The 17,325-nt window shown below is 54.6% G+C and overlaps 1 protein-coding gene across 3 annotated transcripts; it reads right to left on the bottom strand.

The window, feature by feature from the left end:
- Positions 1-64: 64 nt before the first annotated feature.
- On the bottom strand, positions 65-16,413 carry RTKN (rhotekin). 3 transcript variants are annotated; one of them, XM_004369174.1, is made up of 13 exons: positions 14,922-15,148; positions 14,123-14,545; positions 7,025-7,224; positions 5,287-5,348; positions 5,138-5,191; positions 4,923-5,040; positions 4,509-4,718; positions 3,063-3,157; positions 2,860-2,966; positions 2,512-2,640; positions 1,681-1,849; positions 1,382-1,486; positions 65-781 (listed from the first exon to the last, which is right to left on the bottom strand). In XM_004369174.1, exons 2-13 carry the CDS (start codon positions 14,192-14,194, stop codon positions 447-449), a joined length of 1,656 nt encoding a protein of 551 aa, XP_004369231.1. In that variant the 5' UTR covers positions 14,195-14,545; positions 14,922-15,148; the 3' UTR covers positions 65-446. The 3 variants fall into 3 exon arrangements, with proteins under 3 accessions (XP_004369231.1, XP_004369230.1, XP_004369232.1); XM_004369173.1 differs by lacking the exons at positions 14,123-14,545; positions 14,922-15,148 and adding an exon at positions 16,194-16,413; XM_004369175.1 differs by lacking the exon at positions 14,123-14,545.
- Between the last annotated feature and the right edge of the window lie 912 nt (positions 16,414-17,325).

Below are 17,325 nucleotides of genomic sequence, written 5' to 3'. Positions count from 1 at the left end.
GGGGGTGGGGGGAGTGGCAAGGAGGGAAGGGAGGGAGGTCCAGACCAAGCAGAGAGGCAACCTGTCCTCAAGAGCCAGGAAAAGGCTGCTGTTAAATAACTTTTAATGGTGGATGTGGGAGTCACAGGGGAGGCATTCCCTCCCAGGGCTCTTCAGTGCCATCCTCAAAGCTGGTTAGTGCAGGCAGGTAGGGCAGGGGTGGTTCCAGTTTTCTCCCAGAAAGTGTTTAGGGGGTCCCAGCCAGCCCTGAGAATGCATCGCTCAGCACCATGGCAATCACAGCTTGAGCTGGGCTTCTGGCTCCCCTCCCCAGCCTACTCCCAGTCCAGCAGAGGAAGGGGAGGCCAGGCTGGCCAGCCTGCAGCAGACAGCGCCGTATCCAGAGCCCGACTGCACACAGGTCGTTTCCTCTTCTGGCTGCATCCTGTTGTCAGCACCTTCCTCTCTCATACTGGTGACTGGAGCCAAGTATGGGGTGGGCCTTTGCTGCAGAGGCCTCTGGACTGTGGAGATTGCTGAGGAGGGAGAGGGGCAACCGAGCGGGAAGCCCCAGGGGAGTGGTCGGGGGGGACAGCGTCCAGGGAGAAGGTTCGGGGTCGCCCCCATGGCAGGGGATGGATCCGGGCTTGGGCTGGGACCACTGAGGCAGGTGAGCAGGGGCTAGGCAGGGCAGGCTGGTCTGTAAACATTGCTAGCCAGGGTGGGGGCGTCTCCAGCCTCGGGCCCTCCCGCTGGGCCAGGATGTCTGTCACCGCTGCGATGTCGTCCAGCGGCTCAATAGCTGTGGCACCAGGAAGAGGTTGAGGGGAGGGAGCTAGTCAGAGCTGAGGCTCTAGGCCTACCCAGCCCCGACCATCACCTCTCACCGTAATAGGAGGAAAGCAAAGCCCGGATCTCAGCCGAAATTGTGTTATCCTGCAGGAGCAGCCCCTCACCTGGGCCCCCTGTGGCCACAGGCTCTGATAAGACTGTGGTATGCAGGGCGCAGGGTAGACAGGGATGAGGGGGATGCAGAAGTGGGCGAGGAAACCAAGAAAGAGAAGAAAAATGAAAGCGGAGCCAGGCAAGCGAGGGGTCAGAGGAAGAGACAGGAGTCCGCATGCAGAAAGGGAAACAGAAAAGAAGAAGTTAGGAGAGAAATCCATGAAATGAAATTTGTTCTTTCGGGTTTTGTTCTGAACTCTGGTGGAGGTGGTTCTCAGCAGAGTTGGAGAGGAGAAAGGAATACAACAGGACACTGTGTGGGACTGGTGTTCCCAGAGCTCTCAGCCTTAGCCCAAAGTATGTTCTCGCTCTGTTTCCGTCACCTGGGTCCCTTGAGGCCCCCAGCCCCACTTCCCATCAGCTCCCTAGATTTGTGGGAGTGGCCTCTTTCACTCACCCATCTCATGGTACAAGGACCCCTGCTTGGCTAGTGCCTGGGGTGGTTTCCGAGGAGCAGGTGTTTCGATTTTCATGATTTCATCACAGCACTGCTTCCACTGGCCTAGAGGGAGAGCATGGATGAGGGGCCAGGGAGAGGACTGTTAGAATGCCCCGCTGCCCTCTCTTCTGCTACATTCCCTCCCACACATTCTTGAAACAGAAGCCCTTCATAAAAATAAGAAACCCCAGTCCCTCCCCAGGCCTTACAAAGGTTCAGCCCAGCCCCTCCCATGCCCCAGCCCTTTCTTCTCTTACTCATGTCAAAGAAGAGCTGCCATAGAGCCTCCATCCAGCTCTGCAGGGCACCCCGGCTCTCTGTCTGAAAAGTGTGCTTCACCTCATCATCCCTGTATTGGTTACTGATGCTCAGGGTGAAGGGCCGCCCTGGGGCCTGGTCCGGCTCTCCTGCCCGGACCCGAGTGTCCTGCAGGAGGAAGGAGAAGGGGTCTGCTTCCAGCCACACCTTGGTCACAGAATTTGGCAGTGACACCAGGCAGGCTTGATCATCCCTGCCTTAGAAGGAGCTGGTGGGGCCTTAGCTGGGCCCTCTCGTTTGCCTTCTACTGATGAGAGCAGGAAGGGATGGCAGGAAAGGGCTGGGGATGAGACAACCAGTTCTGAGTCATGAGAGAGAACTGAGTAAAGCAGGGCACAGAGGAGGGCAAGAACACTGAGGCCTGAGGTCCCTCAACACATCTAAGAGTAGATAGGAAAGCCAGCAAAAGGGCTGGTGGGCAAAGACGGGCGGTTGGACCTGGGTCAGGAGAGAAGAACACGAAATGGTGAAGTAGATGCAGATTTGAACCTGAGGGGAAGAAGGGGAGGAAGATGAAAAACCCTAAATGGACTGTAGAACCCTCTGACACTTGGCAGGGGCTGAGGCCGGTGAGTGAATGGGACAATCCTCTAGTGATGCTGGTGGGGGAAACCATGGCCTCCTTAGCCTTCCTGGCCCCGAAGCTGAGTATGGTTAGGAATAGGAAGCCAGCTTCTCTCTCGCTGAGGTCTGCACCCACCCTCCCAGGGCCTAAAGGAGAGGCTTCTGGGCCCAGGCAGCTGGTGCCTCACCCCCAGGGGATCCGTTACCTTGTTGATCACAATAGTAAACAGCGGCTCTTCCCCTGCATCTGCGTCTTCCGGGCGCCGGTAACAGAAGAGGTTTGTGCCTTTCAGGACTCCGTGCACTCGGGCCCAGCTCTGCAGCTCCCCAGCTTGCTGCATAAAGAACTCTAGGTCTCCTAGGGGAGTCACACCCCCCAACACCCTTCTTTCCCAGTCCGGCATCAAGAACCTCCTCCTTTCTGCCCAGCCTCCTGCCCAATCTCTCATGTTGCCCACCCAGATCTTGATTTTTCAGAAGCCTTTCTATTCCCAAGTGATCAGCTCTCATCTGCCTTCTCCCTTTTCCCAACCACTCCTCAGGGGCCCTCTCACCTGTACCCTGAGGGTACCACTTGCAGTGGGCTGAGTCATGCAGAGAGGCTGGGCCACCAAGCGGCAACACACGCTACCATAAAGGGGCAGCCAGGCAGGGTTCTCCTCTGGGGGAGGAGGAAGGGCAGGGTAAGGGTGAGGAGTGAACAGGGGACTGTCCAAATGGCACCTTCTCACCATCCAGCGCCCACCCCCATACTCACCGTGACTGGTGAGGGTGAGGTCATGTGTGCGGAATCCATCTTGCACTGCTTCCAGGGTAAGTGTGGTGTGTGCCAAGAGGTGGTAACGGGGACCACTGTAGGAGAGACAGAAGTGGGCTTCAACAAGTGGGGTGTGTTCAGTGGCAGGAACTGTAAGGGCTGCCCCACACAAAACTGCAGTCCTAGCTTGCCTCCCCAGCGGGGGTGAGGAACAGACATCATTGAGCCCCTCCAAGTGCCAGGTCTCGTGTTTGGCATGTTATCCCACTGTATTCCCAGGGCAGCCCTGGGACATTGGTAGCATTCTTCAGTTAATAGACAAGGTAACTTGAGGTTTAGAGAGGTTAAGAAACTTGCCCATACTGTAATTTATAACTGGTAAGCGGTGGAACTGGAATTTGGATCCACCTCCGTCTCCAAAACCAGCATTCTGTTCATTACCCTCGGGCAGTAGCATCACTAGAAGGGTGTAGGGGGTGCGGACCGCACTGGGTGACACTGTCAGAGGGGGTGACACCCAAATGACTGTCTATAAAATTTCTGTGCAGTGATTCAGCAGAAATTTATTATTTTTTAGAAAAATATCCCCATAGTTATAACAACAAAAACATTTTTCATAAGCCTAGCTTACGTGTATTGATATACCTACAAGGCTAATTTACTTTTTGAACCTTCTCATGCAGTCTGGAGCCCTGGTGGTACAGTGGTTAAGAGCTCGGCCGCTAACCAAAAGGTCAGCGGTTCCAATCCACCAGCCACTCCTTGGAAACCCTATGGGGCAGCTCTACTCTATCCTATAGGGTCGCTATGAGTTGGAATCAACTCAGCAGCAACAGGTTTGGTTTTCGCGTTAATGTGCCCCAGTCAGAGCTGTCATGGTTACCCGATTACAATGACGCTTCAAATCATGTGGTTTTGTCTGCATGCACCATAAGCACACACTGTTGTTTTCATTGCTGCTGGTGTTTTTATAGTCGCTGATTTTGTCAAATTTTCTGGTGTTTTAGCTATAATATTGTGGTAATTAGTGTGGGGGGTGACACCATGAGTTACCACACTGGGTGACACCAACCCTAGTGATGCCACTGCCCTAGAGGTTCTCACACTGCTCCTCAGAGTCCCATTGGTTCCACAGGATGCCTCTAGGTGGCTATAGGCACCACCACAGGCTTCCCTGCTCCAACCAGGGAGCTTTGATCTACCCTCATAAGACGTATTTGCTGTTGCTAAAAGTTCAGAGCCCAGAGCCTAGCTCTCCCTGCCTCCCTATTGGTCTTCTCAGCTGGTTTGGGGCAGAGTGCCTCACAGCTGTGTGGCCGCTGCTCATTCACATCTGTCTGCATGTCCTGGCAGCAGTGCAGAACAGGTTCCACACAGTACAGTTGAGAGGTCACCTGTGGCTGGGGTACAAACAGCTGAGGGAGCTGTGGGAGTGTAGGGCCTTACCCCACAGCCAGGGTGGGGAGCAGAATGGGACTGCTCCCTGAGCCCACAGCACTGTCCAGCGACGCCCGGACACGCTTCCCTGAGGAGCGGCCCAGGGAGCTGCTAAGTTTGGTGGCAAGCCTCTTGGGAGCACCCGTCAGGGCCCCCTCCTCTTCCACGCAGGCGCCATACAGCTCCAGCCGCAGCTCGAAGTCTGGTCCCGCGTCCGCACTATCGGAGTGTGGGAGAAGGAGAGAAGGATGGTCATGGGGAAGTCGTGGGAGACTCAGGCAGGGAGGGGTGGTGCAAGCACAGGACAACTCCCCAGGGAAGGCCAGGCTCCCGTCTCCCCTCCTCCCTCTCCTCCCCTATAGCCACCTCATCTGAGAACTGGGGCAGCATGGACAAAGGGAGCCACAGGGACGAGGTACTCACAAGAGCATGCTGTTCTGAAAGGAGATGTCCGTGAGGGTCCTGTCTACCACGACCATCTCCGTGTCTTCAATGTGCTCCCCTAGCTGCAGCAGCAGGAACACAGCCCAGCGGTGCAGGTCTGGGGCAAAGCAGGCAAAACTGGTGAAAACATGCCCCACAAGGGCCTCTAGCCTCAGTCACTCCCCTGAATTTGTCCCAGAGTATGTGGAACTCACCACCTTTGTTCTTGAAATATTCCGTGTCCTTCCACATGAGTGGAATCCGGAGGTCTAAGGGGCAGAGAGGGAGGAAGAGGTGTTGAGACAGCGCAAGAGGTCATGAGGTTGGGCAAGGGAAGCCAGCGGGGGGTAGTTGTGCTCCTTACCAGAGATGCAGACCCGGCCGCGGCAGGGGGAGCGGTCAGCTGGCGGGCCGCTGTCAAAAGGCCTGTGGGTAAATCACAATGTCCTAGCCTGGCCTCTAGATTCTGCTCCCCCTCGCTCCAGTTCCCAAGGGCTCTAGGACCACCTCTGGTCCCACGGGCCCAGCCCCCAGGCCCCAGTCAGGCTGACGTGGCAGGCCTGATGGACTGGGGGAGGATTCCTGGGCTTGGGGACACCAGAGCCACGTTAGCTCCCTTCCTGACTACATCCACAGACACCTGCCAGGGACAAGTGAGGCTTTGAGGGGACAGGTGCCTACAGTGAGACTCCTTTTCAAGGGCTCTTCTCCATTAAAACCCCACACTTGGAGGGGTTTGCAGGCTTGTCTTTTTGACAAGAAGGGAGGCTGCTCATTTCCACCGTCTCATTGCTTCTTTGATGTAGGAGGGTACTGGTCGGTCAGAAAATAAGTTGACCAGTGTTTGATGATGGAGAAAAAAAAGCAAGTAGGGGACATTTATGTTCCATTCACCACAAACCCTTTCCCCCCTCCCACCTCACACCAGGCTTTGATTTCTCCTTTAACCCCCAGCCAGATATGCTGAGCCTTCACAGTGCCCCAAGCTCTCTAGTACAGGGCCTCACACACCCAGCCTTCCTTCCCTCCCTTGCCCACCCATCTAGTAGATCCTTAAGCTTAATGACGTGGCACTAATGGCAATGTGTTTAGCTGTGACAGATCTGGGGTGTACCTCAAATCACACTGCCTGGGCCATGTGGGGACTTGAGTAATGTCTCTGGGCAGGGCAGAGCCTGTCGACAGCCACCTCTCACAGAAGAAGCTGTCCCTGCCTGCTTGCCTTCCTTTAGCTTCCTGGGGCAGCTGTAGAGTGGGTTTCCTGCCTTCTCTTGGTGGCTGCATGGGTGAGGTCTGGAGGGTTCCTGGCAACTTTCCCTTGTGTCAGCCTTCATTGACTGAGCTGGATGGGCACCAGGCCAATGAAGGGCCGGGGCCTTCTCCCCACTCTGCCCAGTGGGACCCAGCAGGCCACTTTGCCAGAAGCCAATTCTCCAAATGACCAATTTACCCAAAATAGCCAATTCTCAGAAAGATCCATTTGCCAAATTACTGAGGATCTTTTCTCCAGTGTTTTAGTTTTACCACAGTATCACCTCAACCATCTCACTGTGAACTTGTCAGATCCGTGGAGTATAATGCCGTGTAGCTCGTGTCTCCCATCCAGAGCTGATCCCTTTTAGAATGCATAATCTAATTTATGTGAATGGGTAGTTCCCCTTAAATGGCTTTTTATTATGTCCTTTCCCAATCCCTCCTCTGATGGTAAACCCCAGATACAACAAGCTATGGTAAATTGGCCATTGAGCAAATTGGCCATTTGGTGAACTGGCTTTGAGAAAATTAGCTTTCCAGAAACTACCAGCGAGACTCATCAGATCATAGGCAGGGCTTAGTGAATTAGTGCTTTTGCATTACTGCCCCTGAGACTGCTTGCCTTCCACCGGATGCACTGGCTTTCCTGAGTCCAGCCCTGGCCACTGGTATGCCAGCAGATAGCACGCTGCTGAGGGAGAACACCTGAGGTGCCTGGCAGGCCCCTGGCAAGGCTCCATGGGGAGGTCCTCTTCAGGGTGAGCCACACTCCATATGTACACATAATGCATTGCCACCACCCTAGGCCTCCAGCTCCCGGCAAGGCCTCCTTCCCCTTGCTTACTTACCGCCAGGCAGTCTTCCCCAGCACCTGCGCCTCCTTGCGCCGCTGCAGCTCGCCCATGTAGCTGAGGATGCGGCTGTTGCAGACGAGCAGGCTCTTGGTGGCCTCCAGAGCCTGCTCTCGCTGGGAGCAGGCTGCCAGCAGCTTGCAGGCCCCCTCCCTCATCCGGATCTCATGGTCTAGCTTCCTCTGCAACTCCGTGTCCTGACCAGGGTGAGAAGGAAATGTCAGGCAGGGGACAGGCTGAAGCACCCCCCAGCCCCCAGGTGGGCTGTGGCCAAGGAGAAACTAAGAAACTTAAACGTTTTAACAAATCAGGAGCAAGGGTTGGGTCTCAACCTCAGCTGCCCAAGAATAACCAGGGAAGCTTTGTAGAAATACAGATGCTCTCACACATTTGATGGTGGGAATAAAAATTCCTTTAGCCTCTTTTGAGCAGAATTTGTGGGGAAAAAAATCTATGAAAACTATAAATTTGCATATCCTTTGATGGAGCTATTCAATATCTAGGAATTTATCCTACAGGTATACTTAAACACACATGGGCAAACACCTGTGTACAAAAATATTCGTTGCAGCATTATTTTAAATCGCAAGATTAAAAGTCCTGCAATAGGGCACTGGTTAAATTGGTTATAGCACATCCATACTGTTGTGAATTAAATTGTGTCCCCTAGAAAGATATGTTCAAGGCCTAGCCCCTAGTACTTCTGACTGTGATATTTGGAAATAGGGTCTTTGTAGATGTAATTAGTTAAGATGAGGTCATGCTGGAGAAGGGTGGGTCCTAATCCAATATGAGTGATGTCCTTATACGAAGAGATGCAGAGACACATACAGAGGAAGACAGCCATGTGAAGACAGAGGCAGAGATTGGAGTGATGCATCTTCAAGCCAAGGAATGCCATGGATTGCTGGCAGACACCAGAAGCTAGAAGAGGCAAGGAAGGATTCTTTCCTAGAGCCTTTGGAGGCAGCATGGCTCTGCCAACACCCTGATTTCAGACTTCTAGCATCCGAAAAAGGAGCCCTGGTGGTGCAATGGTTAAGTGCTTAGCTACTAACTGAAAGGTCAGTGGTTTGAAACCACCAGCCACTCTGCAGGATAAAAGACCCGTAAAGATTACAGCCTTGGAAACCCTATGGGGCAGTGCTACTCTGTTGTATAGGGTCACTGAGTCAGAATCGACTCGACAGCACACAACAGGAAGCCTCCAAAAATGTGAAACAATAAATTTCTGTTGTTTTACTTTGTTAGGCAGTCCTAGGAAACTAATACAGTTTGTATATTACTATGTGTGTAATACCCTAAAATATTACACAGACATCAGAATGAGGCACACACGTGTGCAAAAAAAAAAAAAAAATCTCCAAAATATATGAAGTGAGAAAAGCAGAACAGTATTACAGCATGCTACTATTTGTGCCTGATAGATATACATATGTGTGTGTGTGTCTGTATGTGTATATATACCTATATACATAACCAGTAACCAGCTGCCATCGAGTCAGTTCTGACTCATGGCTGCCCCATGTGTGTCAGAGTGGAACTACGCTCCACAGGGTTTTCAATGGCAGATTTTTTGGAAGTAGATCGCCAGATCTTTCTTTCAAGGCACCTCTTGGTGGACTCGAACGGCCAGCCTTTCATTTAGCAGCAAAGCACTTAAGCACTTGCACCCCCCACGGACTGACTCTGTATCTAGCTGTCTCTCTCTATATAACAACCACTGCCATCGAGTCAATTCTGACTTATAGAGACCCCATAGGACAGAGTAGACCCACCCCATAGGGTTTTTAAGGCTGTAATCTTTACGGAAACAGACTGCCACATCTGTCTCCCGCAGAGGGCTGGTGGGTTCAAACCGCCAACCTTTTGGTTAGCAGCCGAGTGCTTAACCATTGCACCACCAGGGTGCTCTTGCTCTCTCTCTCATATATACATAAAATAGTAGTGGTGGGACTGGGAGCCAGGAATGGAAAACAAATTTATACATTATATATATACCTACTGTACTACTGTATTATTGGAATCTGTAACTTTTTTTAATGAAACCTTTTAAAAAAGTAAAATCTTCGAGTGAAAATTTACCAAGTCCCATCTTAGACTTGCAGAATAAGAATTTCTAGGAGTGAGGCATGTGATTTTTTGAACATTTCCCAAGAGATTCCAAGGTGCAGCCAGGGCTGAGAACCACCAACTAAAAGGAATGGACACAGATATTGTGGGTTGCTCCAAAGACTCAAGTGATGCGGGACAACATCTTGTTGGCAAGGCAACAGTGGAGAAGGAGCACACCTTCTACAGAGTTCACCCATGCTGCATAGAACCCCATACACACCCCAAATTAGGGGATTCACACCTTCTGGCCCTCTGAGCTTGGGGGGTGAGGACAGAGGCAGGGAATGGGGATGGAAAGGCAAGTAAGGCAGGTGCTCCAGGTATGAGGGGCTGGGCAGGCTGTGCATATGGACCAGAGGGGAGACACTGGGAGAAGCACCAGGATTCTCAGGAACATTTGCTCAGAAAGGAGCCCTAGAGGTCTGGTCACAGAGCAGAGCTTGAGAGCACTTGTGTGAGCTGAGACAAACCTGGGTCAGAGTCACAGCCCTGCCATTTTCTTGAGAAGCTGGGAAGAAACTTATTTTAAAGCACTGGGCAATTTATTCAACCTCCCTAAGGCTTGGTTTCCCCATCTGTAAAACAAGGATGGAACTAGTCCCCACATCCTAGGATTGTTATGAGGCTTCAGTGAGACAGGGATATAAAGCACTTAACACAACGCCCAGCACGTTGTATACATGAATGGTGGGGTGCTTGTTTTAATGCTGCTATTTCAGAACAGTGGAGCATCCCTCTGCTGTCCAAAGCTCTACATTTAAAATCCAGCTGGGAGGTGAGAGATGCGGCCATTAATGGCTGCTTCACAAGTGCCTTGTCATTGCAAAAACACTCTCACAGGAAACAGGCCCTGCTTGCTTGTGGCTGAGGTGACCAGGGAAGGCTTCAGAGAGGAGGTGGATGACTAACTCAGATCAGTGTGCAGATGGTTCTGGAGGCAAGGCAAGTCAAGCTACCCAGTTGGAGGAGGGGAGTGAATGTGACCACCCAAAACTTGTCTTCTCGCTCACACCAGCTCTCCTCCACACTCTGCTTCCTTGCTGCTGTCCCTAGTGGCTCCAACCTTTAAGTCTCCAAGACCTGAACTCCCCAAACTCCCTTTCGAAAGCCTTGCCCAGCCTCCCTGCCGATTCTTCCTTCATTATCCATTTCCTGGGCCAGTGCGCCAAAATCAGACTTTTCATCACCCCTCACCTCAGCACTACCCACCTATTTCCCATCCTGCCCTTCCCAAATAGGCCAACCCGTTCCAACTCCCCCTCCACCAGGAAGCCCTCCCAGACTACACAGCTGTCCCAGCCCACCGGGTCCCTCCAGCAGCCGGCTATGTCTGTCTGCACCAGGGTCCCACCTGCGCTAAGCTTCGCTACTTGCCAACCCCCACCCCGTTCTGCACACAGCTCCTGGCATCCAGCACCCCAAAGGGATGAGGGCAAGGGTGATGCAGCGGCGTCCTCAACCCTCTCCTGGCGAGCTTCGTCGCCCCAGCACTCACGGATCCTTCCCCAGCCCTGTCCATTACTCGTGCGGCGCAGGCGCAGGAGGCGCGCGGGGTACAAGCAGCCGGAGCCGGAGCCGGAGCCAGAGAGGCCCGAGGGCCGTGGGGAGTGGAGGAGCAGAGGCGCCAGCGCAGCCGCAGCCGCACCCGCCCGCGGCGCCCGGGGCGCTGGTGACATCAGCTCCCAACTGCCGCGAGAGCGGCCAAGGGGCGCCGGGGCTTGGGCAGTCCCTCAGGGCTCCTGGCAGACGAGGGTCCCAGCTCGGGGAAGCGCGACTACACGACTGGACCTTCGGGAGCGCCCACGTCGTCCTGCAAAGGCCTCCGGCCCTCGGCGCTGCACTCACGCCAGAGGTGGAGGACGGGAGCGGGGTGGGGAGGCCCCTTGCTCTTTGTGGTTGTCCTCAAAGGTGACCCCTTGCCTGGGAGCATAGGGAGGGGGGAGTAGTATATGAATTACGGAAATCTGAGCCCCAGAGAAGCTGCTGGGCGCAGCCTGAATGAGCAGGGCTGGGGGCCCATACAATCCCCTCCTGCCCTCCAGCCCCAAATCCTCTCCCCCAAGGCCCCACAGTCAAAAGCGCCCTAGAAATCCTGGAGCAGGCTCTGGACCCCTGTGCTTTGCCCCCTATCACCCCACCCCAAGGAGAGCTCCATGCCGCCCCCCTCCCCAACCACACATCCCTCTCTCCAAGCAAGCAGCATTTTCCCGACTCTCCTGGGAGAGAGCCCGGAATTGGGTCTCAGCCGGACCTGGGTTAGGGCCCAGGGTGCTGAAGGAGGATGAGTCATGGCGAGAAGCCCCAGCACACATTTGGCCTAGTGGATACCCTTTCCCGCCCCTTCCATTCTCTTCTGTCCCTGACTTCCTGCTCAGTTTGTCTCTGTCTTCTGGTCCCTTCATAATCTCACCAGAGCTACTTTTGGGTAATCAGTTCAAATCTTGGCTTAGGTACTTGATTAACTGTGAGAACTTAACCTTTGCAGCCATAATTTGTAAACTGGGGATGATTCCACCTCCTTCGTAGCCCTGTTTGAGGATTAAATGGGAAAGCCTAACCTCTACCTGGGCCCAGCACATAATTAAAAACAACCTTTCTCCCACTCCCACCTCCCCTTTACTTTCAGTTTAAGGTCACCTCCTCCAGAAAGTCTTCTCAGATTTACTCTTTTCTGCTACCTCTTTTGCCATCCCCTGAAACATCAACGAGTCTCTCTTTTGAGAACCTGTGCAGGAGGGAACAAGCTGAGCTTGGTGAAGAAAGAGCACAGCATCCTCAGCCCATGGCTGAGGAAGGCATGGTCAAAGTGAAAATAAAGTCCCTCCTCTACCCCAAGACTCTGGGTAGGCCTCCCATAGAGAAAAACTACATTGGTGGGGGCAGAGGGGGTGCAGAGTCTAAACATTTAAATATCTAGACCAGCTCTGTCCAATAAAACCTTCTGCAATGATGGAAATGTCCAGGAGCCGTTAGCTACACGAGCACTTGAAATATGGCTAGAGCAACTAAGGAACTAAATGTTTTAGTTTATTTTAATTAAATAGGCACATCTAACTGCTGTAGAGTCAATTCCAACTCATAGTGACCCCATGTGTACAGAATAGAACTGCTCTCCATAGGGTTTTCAAGGCTGTGACTTCTTGGAAGCAGATCACCAGGCCTTTCTTCCGAGGTGTCTCTAGGTGGGTTCAAACTGACAATCTTTTAGTTTGTAGTCAAGTGCTTAACTATTTTCACCATCCAAGGACTCCTCACATAAACTATTGTCTACTGTATTAGATAGTGTCAGATGACAAAGGATGGCTAATAGATTTATCTCATGTACCAACACAGGACAATTAGCTAGTGTCAGAGCCCCAACGGCCTCACTGGGCACCTTTCTGCAAATTAGAAAAAGATGACCCCCTCCAGGCAAACAAATTAGACAAAGGTGTCCCCTCCTGATGTAGCCCCAGTCAGAACAGGGCTGCTGCCTCTGACTGGATCACTTGCGAAGGGCACAACCTGCACAATTTATGCCACGACTGTGCTGAGAAAGATTCTGAGGCCACATCTGGGCTTATCGGTAGAGAGTGCTGTGACTGACTAGCAATGTCTACTGTGGTCCAGGGAGTGGGAGAGGCGACTCAAGGCAGCAGCACGTGAGCAATGAATTTGCCATTCCTGACCTAGACTTTACAGTCGTGCCTCTCACCTCCCTCCACAGCAACCTCCTGCCTCATCCAGGAAGTCACTTCCACAACGTCCTTCCTCTTCCCCATCTCAGTAAATGGCCACATCGCCCAGGTGCTCAAGCCAAACACCAGGGAATCATCCTGGAGTCCTCTCTTTGCCTCACCGCTCACATCCAAGCCATCAGAAGGCCTGTGAGATCTACCCCCAACATTTGAAATCCACCCTCTTCTCCCAGTCTCCATGGGCACTATAATCCACACCACCAGTTTCACACCCCTGTGACTGTAATAACCTCCTACCTGGTCTTCTGCTACCTCACTTGCCAAATCCCTCCACTCACATCCCTCCAGTCCATTCTCCACAGCAGCCATCATTTAAAAACTGATCAGTCATTCCCCTGCATAAAGCCCGTCCATGGTCCAACATCACATTCAGAGTAAAATCCAAGTGCCCTATCATGGCCTTCAGGGCCCTGTATGATCTGACTGCTGCCCACCAGCTCAACCCCAGCTACTGTGTTCCAGCCACACTGGTTTTCTTTCTTTCCCACAAATGTATCACCTCATCCTCATCTTTGCCCTCACTATACCTTGTCTGGAAAGCCCTTTCTCCAGTCTTCACGTTTTCATGTCCTTCTGGTCTCAGCTCAAAGATCTCCTCACAGAGGGCCTCCATGGTCCCCACATCTAATGCTGCCCTCCTCACCCAATTTTGATTACATTCCTGTTTCCATCATGATTTCACCATGTGAGATGATTTCTTTATGTCTTCGCATGTCTGCTGTCTCTTCCGCACTAGAATGGACCATTCCTGTCTTGTTCACTGAGGTGTTCCCAGGGTCTAGAACAGAGCTTTGCACATAGCAGGTGTTCCAGAAGTGTGTTATAAGAATAACTGAATGAATAAACACGTCCCTGCCATCTCCAGGGCCCGCAGATAGCATACTCCTGCTCCAGAGCTCCTTTCCCTTTCTCGAGCGAGACTGCATCCTAGCTGCAAATCTGTCTCACATTGAACTCCTCTTCCTCTCATACCTAAAAGGAGCCCTCATCCCCAGAAAACATGTCCACACCCACCCACAGAGCTTCCAAAAATAGATATGAAGACCCTGTTGCCACCATAATGCTCTGATCAGAGGAACTGAGTCTGGGTTCACCAAGCACCCAAGAACCACCTGCCCCTCTCCCCACTTTAAGCAGGCCCTCCCCTCCCCACTCAGTCCCAGCAGGGACAGGCAGGGCAGAGACTGGAGTATTCGGATGCAAGTGGACAGAGGAGGTATGTACTCCAGGGGTGGGGCATTACCTCCAGGCTGAGCGCCATCTGCCGAATGTAGAGCATATTCAGGTCCTCCAGGATGTGCAATCGGTCCTGCATCTCTGTGCCCCCCAGCGCCCCTTCCCTTGCAGACCCCTCCAGAAGGGGGGGCAGGCACCACGTTGCCCCACAGTTCCTCCTCCCACTGCTCTCAATCTTGAAAGAGAAGGGCAGCTCTTGGGCAGTAGGCAAAGGCTGCCCCTGTCCCTACGGGCTCCTGTTAGACCCCTCTGGCTGCTGTGACAAACTTCTCGCCTATTGCCTGCTGTTCCAGGCCCTGCTGGGAACCAGGCAGGGGAGGAAAGGAAAGCGAGGTGAGGATGAGCGGGGTCCCAGGAGGAGAGGCCAGCTGCAGAGGGGGCTCTGGGCACACAGTGTCCAGTCTTGCTTTGGTGGCAGCTGTTCTCCCAGCTGTGGAAGAAAAAGGCCCTTTCATTCCGACTCTGGCCCCTCCCCAGCCCCCGCCCACATCCCTGGCCTAGTGGACAGAGAATCTGTGTGCAGAGAGGGCGTGAGGGGCAGGCACAGCTGGACGGGGGCAGGGAGAGGACGTCTCATGCAGGTCCTGCAAAGTCGTGGGGTTTGCCAGGAGGTTGGAGTTTTCCAAGAGGGGTTCTGGCTTAGTTTGAGAGTTAGGAGGAAGAGGGACGGAGTTGAGGACTTGAACGGAGGAGGAGCCCAGGGAGTGGGACAAAGGGGTGAGTAGGTATTGCAGCCCAGCTCCCAGAGCCACCGCTTGCAACTCAGGGCCCCCATCCAGCCCGCCCCACCCTGGACTCACAATTACCTCGCTTTTCCAGCAGAAGAGAGGAGAGGGAGGAGGGAGAGAGAAAGTCAGGGGTGTGCCTGTCTGCTGCTAACCCCGCTCCCCTCTGCGGGCCCCTTCCCTTCCAGACAGGAAACCAGCCCCGATTCCCAGCCAGCTGCAGTTTGCCCCCCCTCCACCCCAGGCCCACGGAGTCACACTCCCCTAGTGCCCTGCGGCTCCGCCCCGGCTCTTCAGTGCTGGCTCCCGAAGGCGGGGCTCATCCCGGGGGCGGCGCCAGCGCACAGGCCCCTCCCCCTGGTCCCCGGGCCTCGCCCGTGGCCTCGCCCGTACCCCCGCGCGCACAGGTTCCTCAGGCGGGGTTGCTAGGCGGGCTCCGACAAAAGTCCCCTCCCCCGAGTCCGCTAACCTCGGAACTAGAGAAGCTCGGGACACTGGGATAAGAGTGTGAAAGGGCCTTTGTTCAGGGCAGGCGGGAGGGAAAGGGCAAAAGCTAGGCCTGGAATCCCGGCGGGGAGGGAGAGGGGGCGGGAGGAAGGCCGTCCTGTCTTAACCCTTTCCAGGCCTGAAGGGGAAAGAGCTTGGAATTGGGCTGTCCTTGGGCAAGTGTGAGGTTGACCTTGAAGACAGAAGCCTCTCTGAGGTCCTACAGGGAGGGGGCTGCTGGCCCTTGCAGTCCTGCCTCAGCCCCATATCTTCAAGCCCCTCCCGAACCTCTTTGGGGAGTTACAGGTAGGGCTCAGTCCGGGACCATGTGTAGACCGGTGGGCCCGGGAGAAAACGCTCAGCCTAGAGACTGGGCTCCTTTTAGGCCCCAGGGAAGGAGGCCGAAAGTTTGGGAATGGGAAATCACCTCCTCCCCAGCCCAGCCAAGGGCTTCCGCGGAAGGGGCAGAGACCTGACCTAGAAGTCGAGGGTGTCCCAAGTGGTTAAGACAGGTTTGTGGAATGGGGCCGGTGACCCGGGAAGGAGCGGGAGCCCAGGCCAGGCCAAGAGTCTGAGCTCTTGGGGCCTGCCAAGCTTGCCCACCTGCTTCTGCCCTGGGATGCCCGGGAGTTTTTCCAGGCAGAGGCAAATCATCCCAACCCGGCCAGGGAGTGTCTGGGTCGGCACAGGTCCGATTCACGTGCAGAGGTCCGCGCCTTACTTGTTAAAAAGTCAACAACTCGGGCACTGTTTTGTGTCCAAACTGCGGCGTCTCCGCCCCCCTCGTGCGTGCGGCGGAGAGGGCGCAGAGGCGGCCAGAGGCTGCGGCAGCCGGGGAAGGGGCGGGCAGGGGCGCGGGACTCTCACCTCCGGCGGGTCGCTGAAGAGACTGAGTCGGAAGCGGCCGCGTTTGAACTCCATCTCCAGGGCGGAGCCCCGGGCCACGGTGACTCGGCTCCGGTGGTTTCGGGCGAACATGCTGGCGGCTCTGTAACTTTGCCCGCCCAGTGCGCTTCCAGCGCCGCCGGGCTTTGCCGGGTCTCGTCTGCTTCTGTCCCTCGACGCCCGCCCGCTAGTCTGGCCGGGAATCTCCTGCTGCCCAGTTCCCAAACCCCGCCCCCGGAGACGACACCTGGGCCGGGCAGGGCGCGGCACCCTCCTCTTCCACCCCCGCAAAGGCCTGGCCCGGCCAGTCCCGGAGCACCGAGCGGGCCCGGCCCGACAGCCAGTCAGCGGGACAGCCAGGGACTCGCTACACCTTGCCACCCCTGCGGGGGCGCAGCAGCTCTTGAGGCCGGGGCCCTGGGCGCCCCACCTGGGCCTGGGTGGGCCCAGAGAGGCCCCGCCCCACCAGCCGCCCGCACCTGGTGGGCGAGATGTCTTTGGGCGCGGAAAACCCCGTGGCCACTTGAGTCGCCGCGTAGCACACCCCAGCTCGAGTCGGGCTCTGGGACTGGGCCCACTCTCACCCTCAAGCAGCCTTCTCAACACGCTCTCATCGCCGTTCTCAACCTAAGCGACCATTTCAACTTTCCCGTTGTTGTGTGCCTTCCAGTCGATTCTGACTCATACCGGTTGCCGTCGAGTGGATTCAGACTCGTACTGACCCTATATGACAGAGTAGAACTGCCCCCATAGGGTTTCCTAGGCTGTAATCTACCGGAGCAGATAGCCAGGCTTTTTCTCCCGCAGAGCCTCTGGGTGAGCTTAACCACTGCGCTACCAGGGCTCCTTTTCAATTTTCCTACAGCCCCAAATGTCCCATCTTTGTTCTCCCTCCCTTGGACTCCCCTCCAAAGCTATCCGCCCATCCCTGTGGCCAGATGCAGATTCATGGGACACTGTTTAAGCACACAGTCTTGGAAGCTGTGGAACCCAGTTATCTGAGCTTTAGTTTCCTCATCTGTTAAATGGGGGATACAATAATTACCCCACCTCTGAGGCTGCTGTGAGGATTACATATGAGAATGAGTGCAAAGTGTCCAGGATAGAGCCTGGC

Source organism: Trichechus manatus, unplaced genomic scaffold (assembly GCF_000243295.1).
Source record: "Trichechus manatus latirostris isolate Lorelei unplaced genomic scaffold, TriManLat1.0 scaffold00004, whole genome shotgun sequence".
NCBI lineage: Eukaryota > Metazoa > Chordata > Mammalia > Sirenia > Trichechidae > Trichechus > Trichechus manatus.
The sequence above is the reverse complement of the archived record's forward strand: the minus strand, read 5'-3'. Positions and strand labels throughout refer to the sequence as shown.